This window comes from Chanodichthys erythropterus, chromosome 9 (genome assembly GCF_024489055.1).
Source record: "Chanodichthys erythropterus isolate Z2021 chromosome 9, ASM2448905v1, whole genome shotgun sequence".
Taxonomy (NCBI): Eukaryota; Metazoa; Chordata; class Actinopteri; order Cypriniformes; family Xenocyprididae; genus Chanodichthys; species Chanodichthys erythropterus.
The window spans coordinates 21,973,764-21,986,088 of NC_090229.1; the positions used below are offsets into that span (position 1 = coordinate 21,973,764).

General features: G+C 37.7%; 1 protein-coding gene across 1 annotated transcript; it reads left to right on the plus strand.

Moving 5' to 3' along the window:
• Window positions 1–75: 75 nt before the first annotated feature.
• wdr6 (WD repeat domain 6) lies at window positions 76–11,531 on the plus strand. Its single transcript, XM_067395045.1, has 7 exons — window positions 76–324; window positions 2,004–2,132; window positions 7,141–9,802; window positions 10,108–10,182; window positions 10,292–10,408; window positions 10,505–10,599; window positions 10,934–11,531. Exons 2-7 carry the CDS (start codon window positions 2,036–2,038, stop codon window positions 11,491–11,493), a joined length of 3,606 nt encoding a protein of 1,201 aa, XP_067251146.1. The 5' UTR covers window positions 76–324; window positions 2,004–2,035; the 3' UTR covers window positions 11,494–11,531.
• Window positions 11,532–12,325: the final 794 nt, after the last annotated feature.

Genomic DNA, 12,325 nt, shown 5'->3' on the forward strand with positions numbered 1-12,325 from the left:
TGATTTGTATACCATTCTCAGGAGATCTGCTCAATACATATGGTTTGTGCATCAGGCAAAAACACAAATCTACGCGTTATAATAGTAGAAAGCGCAGGACTCGTTTCATCCAATTGATAGCCAGTGTGGTGCAGTCTGTGCAGTATTGAACAGCGCGATTGGACGCTGCGCGATGTCAACGAGGAAGCGAGAACCACATGCATGCAGAACGAAACATGTTGGAGCAGAAATGCAACTGTGGCTGGATTTAGTATGAAAGAAAATACACCAGTTTTTACAGTTCACCTCCTCCCAAAATAGAGGCACGATCTCTACAGGGGACGCGTAAGTGAAATTGAACTCGCTAGTTATGATGATCTGTTGGAAAATACGTTTTATGGTAACTGACGTTCATTCTTTCAATAAATAAGTAGCAAACAGACCCTTGGTAGAAAACCTACTTAGTAGTTATCTTTTGGAACGTTTTAGCTAAAATTAAATTTCCCATTTCCCGTTTATGACCATTTTAGAGAATCTAATGACTAGATTGGATAATTTTTTATTCATCTCAGGCCAGTTGGAACCAACTGTCATGTTCCAAAACACAGTAAACAATTGAATATGATTTTTCCAAGAAGGTAAAATTAGTCTTTGGTCAACTTATTCCTTGGTTAAAGGGTTAGTTCACCCAAAAATTAAAATAATGTCATTAATTACTTACCCTCATGTCATTTTACACCCGTAAGACCTTTGTTCATCTTCGGAACACAAATTAAGATATTTTTGATGAAATCCGATGGCTCAGAGAGGCCTCTATTGAGAGCAATGCCATTGTAAATCTCAAGGTAATGTACTAAAAACATAAAACAGTTAATTTGAGTTCTGTGGTTCTACCTTAATATTATAAAGCGACGAGAATACTTTTTGTGCGATATCTTGCTTACATTGCTTACAATATCTTGTGATGGCCAATTTCAAAACACTGCTTCGGAGCTTTACGAATCGGATCAGCGGTTCGGAGCACCAAAGTCACGTGGTTTCAGTAGTTTAGCCGCTTGATAGGAGATCCGAATCACTGATTTGATTCGTAAAGCTCCGAAGCAGTGTTTTGAAATCGGCCATCACGAGATGTTGTTGAAAAGTAGTTATTTTGTTTTTTTGCCGCACAAAAAGTATTCTTGTCGCTTTATAATATTAAGGTAGAACCACCGAATTCACATTAACTTTAATGTAAAAATGTAAACATTAATTTTATATGTTTTTAGTACCTTACCTTTATGGATCTTGAGATTTACAGTGGCATTGCTCTCAATAGAGGCCTCTCTGAGCCATCGGATTTCTTCAAAAATATCTTAATTTGTGTTCCGAAGATAAATGAAGGTCTTATGGGTGTAGAACGACATGAGGGTGAGTAATAAATGATATTATTTTCATTTTTGGGTGAACTAACACTATAACTTACTCAATTAATGGTGTTTGTTTACTTGACATTCCCTTAATAATCCCACACTTTTGTCAGCTAAACCCCTTTGAACTAAAATGTTTTCTGAAGTACCCCCTAAGATTCACATTTTCACGGTTATGACATGAAGGTTGACATAATAAAAATCATCTTTTTTAGTCAGGGTTTTATTATGATTTAGAATACAATATTTATCCCACACAATACTTAAAATCACAAAAAAAAAATCACATAAAATGTTTTTATATGATATACAAGTATGTAGAAAATATAATTCTAATGTATATTTTTTTTTTTAAATGCAAAAATGTGTGCAGGATTTATATATGTATTTTTTAAATATATTTTTTCTAGTTTATATTGAACTTTATGACCCATTGTGAGAATCTAGCCCTGGACTGATATCGTAACTACATTGATTTGATTTGATAGTATGGTAAAGGCCATTGCGAGTACGAGCAGTATGCATTTATTCTCATTTATTAATTTGACAGAGACTTTTGCCTTGTGTACACGGTACTTCAGGAATGAATAATGCTTTAATGTTTTTGTTGTGCTTCAGAAGTCCTCAGCCTGCTGTGTGGACCGTGTGAGATGGCATCTCCTGTGGAGTCTGCTGTGAAGAAGATCGCTGTGCTTGTAGCTCCAGTGACTGCGCTGGAATTCTTGGGGGAGGATTTCCTGTTGACAGGTGACATTCATTCTTTTAATGAACGGATAGCAAATCATCAAACTTAAAATCCATTTTGGATTAAATTATGCAGGATATGACTCGTGGCCATTTTGGAGGTGGTTGCTCTTAGCAACCATACGTTTCTCCAAATGTTCGTGGTTTAGCTAGTTTGCATTTATTTCATGCCTTGTTTAACATTACAAACTATAATATCCTGAATAGTAAGAGACTATAAAGTCTGCGTGACATACAGATCAGGGGCCATATTCACAAAACATTGTATCTTACCACTAAGAGTTCTCCTAAATAGCAGTAAAAGTTCTTAGCTAAGAGTTTTCTCTTAAAACCTATTTACAAAGCTGCTGAGACAAACTTTTACTAAGGTATAGACTGAAGTTTTAAGCTAAGAGTAAGGGCGGGGTTGACCTCGTTGCTATGGACTATACACACAGTGATTGGCTGATGGGGGAGGAGTCAGCGATTTAATCATAGAAATATTGTAGAATGAGGTGTCATGTTTCCATATTAAAATAAAGGTTTAAAAATACAAATACTGCCCTATTCAAAACAAAATGTTGCCATATTGTTGCCATAAAGGTTTTAAAATATAGGCTAAGTGTCACTAATTAAACTAGTATATAGTATAAACTATATAGTATAAACTAGTATATACAGCACCTAAGGCTCTGTCGCTATTGCCTCAATGGTGTTCAGTGTCTTTGGGTGGATTAGGACTGTTTGTGATTTGGTCTTACCCACGTAGAAGGCAACGTTCTCAGGACCTTACGCAATGTTCCCTAAAAGTTCTCAAAAGGTGATGAAATTTCTGAACCTTTACAGAACAGTCAGGACTAAAATGTCCTCTTGTGGTACTGAAAGTGCTGCAGTTCAAGGTTCCGGGTCATTATACGAAAACGTGCCATTTCCCACTTTTAATGTTTGATTTTCAAAGTACTGTTTTGAAAATCTTTAAGCCCCTTTTTGGATGAAGTAGATCCTTACCTCTCGGGAAAATGTGCCGTGCCATCTCAGGCTATCTTATTTTTTTATTATTTTTTTTTTTTTCATATAACCAACGTAAATGTGTGTGTTTGGTCAACCCTGTTACTGACATATTAATTACTTTTTGAAAAGGTTTTAAATACATATATAGAACAAATCTGATATACTGTGAAAGATAAACCCCCCTTGTTACATTAAGAGTGTTTGTGAATTGAGAATATTGAAAGTTTTATTTTTTTTTAGTGGATGAAAACGTTCATTTCCAAATGACACTCTCTCAGCATCTTCTATTTTAAGAAAAATGTATGGAAACAAAAATAAAACACCTCAATTCAATTTTGAGTGGATTATTAGCCTCTCTTACTAAACATTTACATTTAGTTGATTACATTTTTATTTTCATTTTTTAAATGATATTAGAATATTATACAAGTAACAGGGTTGACACATCAGTAACAGGGTTGACAACAGTTACCGTATTGGTTATACCGCTTGTTTGAGTTACAGTTATGGTTGTAATGGAGTCTTAATTGGACATTCATAAACCTTTGATTCAACATGACTAATCAGCATATTTTGTAGAAAGCTCTATTGAGATATTTTAGCATAAAAATGATGAAAAATGATGATGATTCTGCTGATGTAAATGTAAACCAATTGTTTTATTAAAACATTAACATTACATTGCAATTAAATGACCAATTGAACATGTTTGGCCTTAACAGAATAAGCAAAAACCACTAACGATCACTTACTAAAGGCCACTATAAAAAAGTATAAAAAACAAAATGCATATCATATGATTATGTAGGCATTTGGTGAATGTGTTGTAACATGGAGGAAGTAAACTGGCGAAAAATCTAGAGAAATTGGATTTAAAGATTAGACACATATCGACATTTCAGAGTGGCCATTTCCTGATTCTATCCTGAAGGTGAATGGTGATGCAGCGATTTCCTTTGTTAACCATTCCCACCCAGCAGACAGTTGTTAGTCGTCAACTATGTCCACAAAAACGTTTTAAATACTGGCACTCAGGACCGGAGCAAAAGGACTCAGTTTTGCTATTTTATTATTGGATTTTCTTTGGCTTTTCTTTTTTCTTTCAAAACAGGTTTGTTATAGCAAAAGATGCAGGAGAAAGTCTGATCAGACGAATTTGGTTGTTTAGTGCTGATGATTCACTGGTCTTTTCCAGAGTCTAAACTATGAGTGTGTTAAATGTCAGTTTTGCATCAACTTTTTTCCCCCTCCTTTTTTATTAGTTGTTTTTTTTTTAAATACTTTATACAAAGTTTTGAGCAGTGTCTTTTAGACTCACACAGACATCATGAATCAGCGTATGATCCTCAACAATAGAGACACTAAAAAAATCTTTTTTTTGTGACTTTAGTAGCTTGTTTTGTGATGTTCAGAGTTTATCTGTTTATCTGAAAATTTTGTCACCATTGTTGATGATCATACGCAGAATCGTGATGTCTGTGTGAATCTACATGATGCTGTCTGAAAAATTTCTGCATAAGGATAAGAACTTTCAAAGAAAGACATGATCTTATGCATTATCATATTTCTACATAAAAGAAAATGCAATATTCAAAGATCAGAGAATAAGGTCACTGATCAAATCAACAACGATGACTAAACATCCAAATCCAATTGATCATATTTATTTTCTCACAATTTTTTATTGTAACAAATGCTTTAGAAAAACAGTTACAACAATTGGAGAAAAAATAAAGTCAAATTGTCAAGGGTCAGGAGCCCAACTAAAGCAAGCGCTTACCTCCGTAAAACATCAACACCTCATTAAGAAGATTTGTATGAAAGACACAAAGTCAGAGTGGTTTGTAATAAGTGAAGATGCAGATATCTAGAGAGATCTGGGGCCGTATTCACAAAACATCTTAAGGCTAAAAGTAGCTCCTAAATTGCCGGTTTAGGAGAAACTCTTAAAAATAATGGGCGTGTCAGTCCTAATTTTAGGACTCCTACATTTTTGCTCTAAGAGTATTTCACAAAGCATTTTAGCGCTAAAATTAGCTCCTAAATCTGTGAAACGTTAGGAGTAGTCAAGAGGACTCCTAAGTCACTAAGACCAAATCACAAACAGTCCTAATCCACCCAAAGACACTGAACACCATTGAGACAATAGCGATAGAGCCTTGGCTGCTGAACCTTTTCTTCCTAAATGCAATAAAATGCAATGCAATAAAAAAAAATTTGATTTATAGATTTGAATCTGTGATGAGACGGCAAAAATTTATCTTTAATAAATAAATAAATATTGTCCGATTACCTGTGGCAGTGGTTTTCATGGGTTCACACTTACAAATAATTAAACAGAGTAAAAAAAAAAAAAATATATATATATATATATATCTTATCTGTGTATTTATTCCTCTTCTCGTGCTGATTAGAAAGACCGTTTGAATGTGTTTCTCCCAAACTTTGTTTATAAAACATAATTTGTAGATGCAGACATCCAAGAGGTGGACAGTTAACTCTATATACTAGTTTAATTAGTGACACTTAGCCTACATTTTAAAACCTTTATGGCAAAAATATCTCAACATTTTATTTTGACTCTGGGAACATTTTTATTAAAAAAACATTTATTTGAATAGGGCAACATTTGTATTTTAAAACCTTTATTTTAATATGGAAACATGACACCTCATTCTACAATATTTCTATGATTAAATCGCTGACTCCTCCCCCATCAGCCAATCACTGTGTGTATAGTCCATAGCAACGAGTTCAACCCCGCCCTTACTCTTAGCTTAAGACTTCAGTCTATTCCTTAGTAAAAGTTTGTCTCAGCATCTTTGTGAATAGGTTTTAAGAGAAAACTCTTAGCTCTTAGTTATTGTTTAATGTTGTTTGTGTTATCTGTATTTTATTTGTCACCATTGTGCTGAAGGGTAGCTCCTGTGCTTCAGTCAGTGATGATCCAGAAACTCTGATGTTCTGCTGCATGTTGCTTTATTCAAAGACAGTAACTGTGTAGTTACTGATGCAGTGATACAGCAGTTACATTAGCTCATGTGTGTGTTTTTGTCAGCTAATGACTTAATGCAAGAGATTTGCAATTTAAAGAAAAGGTTTCATAATATTAATCCAGGAAATACCTGTAAAAAGTGAAAATAGTTTTTATTTGAACAGCCACTTTGTCAAGTTTTTGACCAGGGCAGCGGGGACGTTCTGATAAATTGTGATAAATAACTATGACGTTGTGATAAATGACATGCAATTAAAAACGTATTGTATGTTGGAGAAAATGCTGTATTACTGTTACTAAAAATAAAGCTGCACGAAATAGTGTTTTTCTCTCAAGCATGGTAAAGCATGGTACTCGCAAAAAATCAAGAAAATTATATTTAAACAATAAGACTAAACGTGTTGAGCTAGCTATATAACAATAATTAGTTTTCTGTCTATAAAAGTGTCAAAACATCTCCCTTGTCTAATAAAACAAAAATCTTACATATTGCAGCTTTAAACAGAATCCACATGTCTGTGAGGAATGTAATAGCAATAGAATAGCATGTTTTTAATAACTTGTAATGCATTCTAATCACTGATCTGTATAATGACATAATGTTCTTTATATATATCAGTGATTCTAATAGTACAAGTTTCCAACATTGCTTACTTTTCTATAATTTATGCAAAATTTGAATGTATTTTCATGCTGTTATGGGGACCAATTTGAATGGCAATTTATTCTCAAATCATTTGCATATTCTGCAAATGATGAGCATTCTGCAAATGATTAATGAATATTGAATTATTATTCCCACAATAATTTAAACCTCATTCTCATAATGTAGAGGGTCTCAGTTTTCTTCCTTTGCTAATTCATTCCTTTATTAAGAGGGAAATGTGCTTGGGAAATGCAGAAATGTGTCTCAGTATTCATAATTAGTTAAAATATTAAAATCATTAAAATATTCAGTATTCATGTATTAATCTCTATAAACAATTAATTAATTTGATTAATTCTTTCCTCTAAATCTTTTTTTAGGTGAGGGACCAATCCTCTCTGTGTACAGTTTACAAGCATCTGCTAAAGAATGTGCATCTTTAAATGTTCTCCATAACTACCGTATCCATGGGATACGACCTGGTAGAAAATATCAGTCTGGAGAGAGACAGTTCAACAATGCAATTTCATCTGAAATTTCTGTTCGGGACAATGACGAGGAGGAGATCATTGTTTTTGGAGGAAAAGGAGTTCGGCTTGTCAGCTTTAATTCTGCAGGGCAATGCCTGAAGCTGATTGGTCCTCTCTTGGAGCTTCAAGACTGGGTGCTGGACATTCATTGGCTAAAAGCACAACCCCACACACTGTTGGGTGTAGCCTTGGCCCACAATGCCCTGCTGCTCTTAGAAGCCGAATCTGGTAAAATTCTCTCCTTCTACTCCTGCGTAGAGACCTGTCTTCTCTACTCAGCACTTATGATTGGTCAGAATTGGGACTCTTTAGTGTTGGTGGGTGGGACTGTTTTCAACCAGCTTGTGCTGTGGAGGCCCACAGGGACCAAACCTGATGGCCAGTCCCAGGTAGAGAGACGTCTGCTGGGCCACAGTGGAGTCATTTTCAGTCTTTGCTACCTTCAGAAATCTGGGTGGCTGGCATCTGCCTCAGATGACCGCAGCATTCGTTTGTGGAGCGTGGGCACACTGGGTGGAGATGCAGGTTGTGGAGAGGAAACACCAACATGTCTTCGGGTGCTTTACGGGCACCAGGCACGGGTCTTCTGTGTCAAGCTTACACCCAGCCGTGTATTCAGTGCAGGAGAAGATGGAGCATGCCTGCTCTGGGAATGGGGAGGTGAAGGGAAGGTGGGGCGTACATTTAGAGGGCATAGGTCAGGTGGAGTGAGGGCTCTGGCTGTCAGCGAGGGAAGTGTAGGCTGTAGGGAGGGATGGTTGGCTACTGGAGGTGCAGATGGTGGGGTAAGAATGTGGAGAGTGGCAGATGAGAGAAAAGACGGTGAGGAAACTCAGACAAAGACTCAGCTGGATCTGGGATTTAAAGCGCAAGGTTGTCCCAAAGTGGTCCGATTAGTGGATGAGGATGAATCAAATACAGTGCTGGTCTGTACTGATCAAGGAGAAGTGTGCCTTAGTCAGGGTGACACCTGGGATGTTATCTGGCAAGGAGGAGCAGAATTCCAGTCATATTGTGTGATGGAGATCACAAGCATCCAAGTCCAGAATTCAAATTGCATTGTGTGGGTATGTGCAGTGGGTAATCTGAATGGAGGGGTCCAAGTGTTTCTTGTAAGGCAGCCAAGTGTGGGAGTCTTGCTCAAAGCTGGACAGGGTAAAGTTCACTCTGTACTTTGGGTCAAGGGACAGCCTGGAGAGTCCTGGAATTGGTGTCTTCTGGCATCAGGCTCTGAAGGATTGGTGTACCGGTGGACAATAAAGGTGATGGAGGATGAATCAGGCCTTCATATAAAAGAGGAAACTCTTCTTCCATTCCTGCTGCCACCCTGTGCCAAACGTTGGCTGACTGCTGCAGTTACCTTGTCACAAAAAAAAGGGTTGTACCTGTGTGGTGACCGGAGGGGGTCACTACTGTTGTATGCTGAAAGAGAAATTAATGACAGAAGAATTGAAGGAGGAGAAAGAAGAATGGACTTGCATGGTCAAGAAACCGAAAACAGGCAAACGCACCTTGGAGATCCTATGTCTCCCATCAGTAGCCTTTATGGAGTCCATGGGAAGCAAGGTGTGACTTCTGTGTGCGAGTATCAAGACTTATGTTACAGTACAGGTCGAGATGGATCTGTTAGAATACTAACTGTTGAAGAAAACATCCTGAAAGTGCGTAGAGTTCAGCGGGCCTGCAAAGGCATGGAGTGGCTGGAGAAGGTTCTTTTTCTAGGCTCGGATGCACCACAAGGAAAGATGCTGAATGAGAGAACTGAGAAGAGGAAGATCGATCAAGAGAGTGAAAGCGTAGCCGAGGCTCGGTTTGTAATGGTGGGCTTCCACTCTGTCCACTTCGTTATATGGGACCCTCACCGACAAGAGAAGCTATTATCAGTTGCCTGTGGAGGCGGCCATCGATCCTGGGCCTACAAATGCCCGATACACACCCATACGGATCCTCATGCACATGCAATCGGACATGGTACCCTTGTGTTCATCAAACACGGAGCTGTCATGGCATCACGTTCATTAGCGTCCACAGAAACTGATGTGAATGTACATACCCTGAAAGAGGGGCTACATGGGCGAGGCATCAGCTGTGTGTGTCACCTTGGTAGTCTGAGAAAGACTGGAAAGTTGTCAGAACTTTGGGAGATTTTTGTTACCGGAGGGGAGGATACCACAGTGGGTGTACTTGCCGTCAATCCACAGAGTGGAACTGTTAAAGTGCTTGCAGTTCTAACAGACCATATCTCAAATGTTCGTGCTCTGGCTGCCATCAGAAGAGTTGAAACTAATGAAAGAGGGAGAGATGACCAGACATATACCTCCTTGCTGTCTTCTTTGGTGTTCTCGGCGGGTGGCCGGGCTCAGCTGCAGTGTTACCGGCTCTTGATTCGTTTGGATGAGCAGCAGGGTCAGCCGATCTGTCAGGTCACTCAGATAGCTGGCCATCGATTGGATGAGCAGTGGGAACGGAAGCGGAATCGACACAAGACCGTCAAAATGGACCCAGAGACGAGGTATGTGTATGTTTGTCAAAATACTCTCTACTTTCCAAGTTTGGATCTAGAATTCGGTTTGGGAAGTCATTTGTGTTGTCTTAAAGGGATATTTCACCCTGAAATTAAAATTCTGTCATCATTTACTCACCTTAGTGTTGTTACAAACCTGTATGATTTTTTTTTTTTTGGGGGGGTAGTAGCTGTTCTGAAAATGTATGACCACCAGAGGGCAGACAATACAATGTACCCTCTTCCTAATTGTGCTTTTTTTAATAGAGAGATTCATTGTGATTTACTGTGCAAGTGCTTTCTCATGTTTGCAGGTACATGTCTATGGCTGTGGTGCATAATGGAACTGAATATATTCTGGCTCTGGGCTGTAGTGATGGTGCAGTAAGGTAACTTGGTTTGAGATTAAAAACATGAAATAAAATGAGTTTCAAATATGTTTCATGTTTTAACATTCTGTGATTAATGTATTGAGATGGTGCTTGTTTTCTCTTTTAGGCTGTTCAGTGTGACTGAGAGCAATAGGAGTGTTGACATGCTTTGGGAGTGTTTTTTCCATCAGAGGTGTGTGCTCAGCGTCGCCACCTACAAGCTGGAGGACTCCCAGGGCAGAGAGTAAGGAAATGCTGTACATTTATCAAAAACATTGTTATTCCATGTTTAAATGATTTCTTACACTTATTTTCATTTGTCCATCTCTTTATGTCTCAGGCTTTTGTTGCTGTTCAGTGCCACTACAGATGGTTGTATATCTGTGTGGGATTTAACAGCAGTTTTGAACAGTAAGGCTGGTGTCAGCTGGCAGGGTGAGTCATACATACACCAGAACATAAACACTTGTTTTTTTTATTATTTTTAATGTTTTTATAACCGTGTGTGTTTGTATAATTAACTGTGAGATGACTACAGCTTAATAGGAAAAATTACAGTGCATTTGTTCTGACTCAAAGACAGAGTATGTGTATTCTTATAAATTAATAAATGTTTCATCAATTACAATTTCAAGAGAATTACAAAAAGTTATGCATAAAAACTGTGAAGCTGTTCCAAAATCCCACAGTGTCGGGTGCCATCAGGCTCGAGTCTGGTAATAGAACTCTATGTTTATGCTAATAATGATTTTCCCTGTCTTTGCTTCAGGCCCATCAGCACCTTTCTTTTCCATACCTGTCCATCAAAGTGGAGTCAACACACTTGCCTTAGCACCGCAGAGAGAGATGGGGCAAATGGAGGAAAACATTATCTCATTGGCCAGTGGTGGGGATGATGGACAGCTGTCTCTACTGAGTATCAAGATTGATCAGAAAGAGCAGGAGAATGGAGGCATGTCTCTACAGCTACTTTCTCAGTGGTCAGTGCCCCTGGCACACTCTTCCCCTCTCACAGGGCTATGTTTACTACGCCCCACCCTATTGGTGTCCACCTCACCAGACCAACGCTTATGTTTGTGGCATGTGAACAGTGTCGGCCTCCACCCACTGAAGGTGTTGTTCTCACACATCGCAGATGCTGCTGGATTGTGTGCGTGGTTTGGGGTGGGACAAGAGGGAGGAGCCTGGGTGGTTGTTTGTGGTCAGGGCTTACAACTGTTTCAGTTAACAGAAAGAGAGATCGATGAACCAAATGTAACTGTTAACAGGAGGGCAAAAGAAGAGGAAAGAAAGAAAGTGATATTTTCACATCGTGTTTCAAGGACATAACACTGACTTAAATTTATGTAATTTGTAAATTAAGATGCCAAAGAATTTTAATTGTAAAGTTTGAGATTTTCAAATAAAGATCTTTTTTAATATGTAATGTTTTTACTGTGTCTGGGAAAGTATCTTGTCAAGACATTTTTTATTTTCAATATGGCCTAACAATGAATGTTTATACAGCTGTACAGAATCAGTCAAATTTTGGATACGCTTGACTGAATTTGTTTCTCACCGTCATACAGACTTTTTGATATAAAGGCCAGTGTTGTTATTGTTAACTATCTAACACAAAACTATTAAAAAACAGTTTTGGTTATCACAATTAAATGAAACAAACAAAGTTTGAAGTACTAAAATGATTAAAACTAAAAATATAAATAAGGCTATATATATAAAATAAAAATGACAAAAGCACATAAGATTACTAAAACTAAATTTAAAACTGAAAATATCAAATTAAAAGCCAATTACAGATATTAATAAATACCATAATATGATGTGCTTACTAAAATAACACTCAGACTATCAGGCTGCAAGCAGCAATACGGGGCCAAGCCCCAGAAGGGGAAGTAGCGCAATACAGAGCAGGAAGAGCAAAAACAGCAGAAATTGAACATACATGCAAAACAGCTGGGTCAGAAGCACCGGGGGGAACTCAAAATTAATAGAAGTTCAGATGAAAATGAACACAGCATGAATAAAAAACATTTTTTTCTAATCCAAGAGGCAATAAAGCAACCAAAATGCACAATTTAATAAAAGCACTCTAACCTGGATTCAAACCCACAACTTTAGGTTAAGGTGCTTCACAGGCATTTGACTTTACACATTGAGC

What these genes read in the sequence shown, in the direction of transcription:
- wdr6 (XM_067395045.1), top strand. Translation starts at nt 2,036, where the DNA reads ATGGCATCTCCTGTGGAGTCTGCTGTGAAGAAGATCGCTGTGCTTGTA. An exon ending in AAAATGGACCCAGAGACGAG is followed by an intron (nt 9,803 to 10,107) that starts GTATGTGTATGT and finishes TCATGTTTGCAG; the next exon opens with GTACATGTCTATGGCTGTGG. An exon ending in GGCTGGTGTCAGCTGGCAGG is followed by an intron (nt 10,600 to 10,933) that starts GTGAGTCATACA and finishes TCTTTGCTTCAG; the next exon opens with GCCCATCAGCACCTTTCTTT.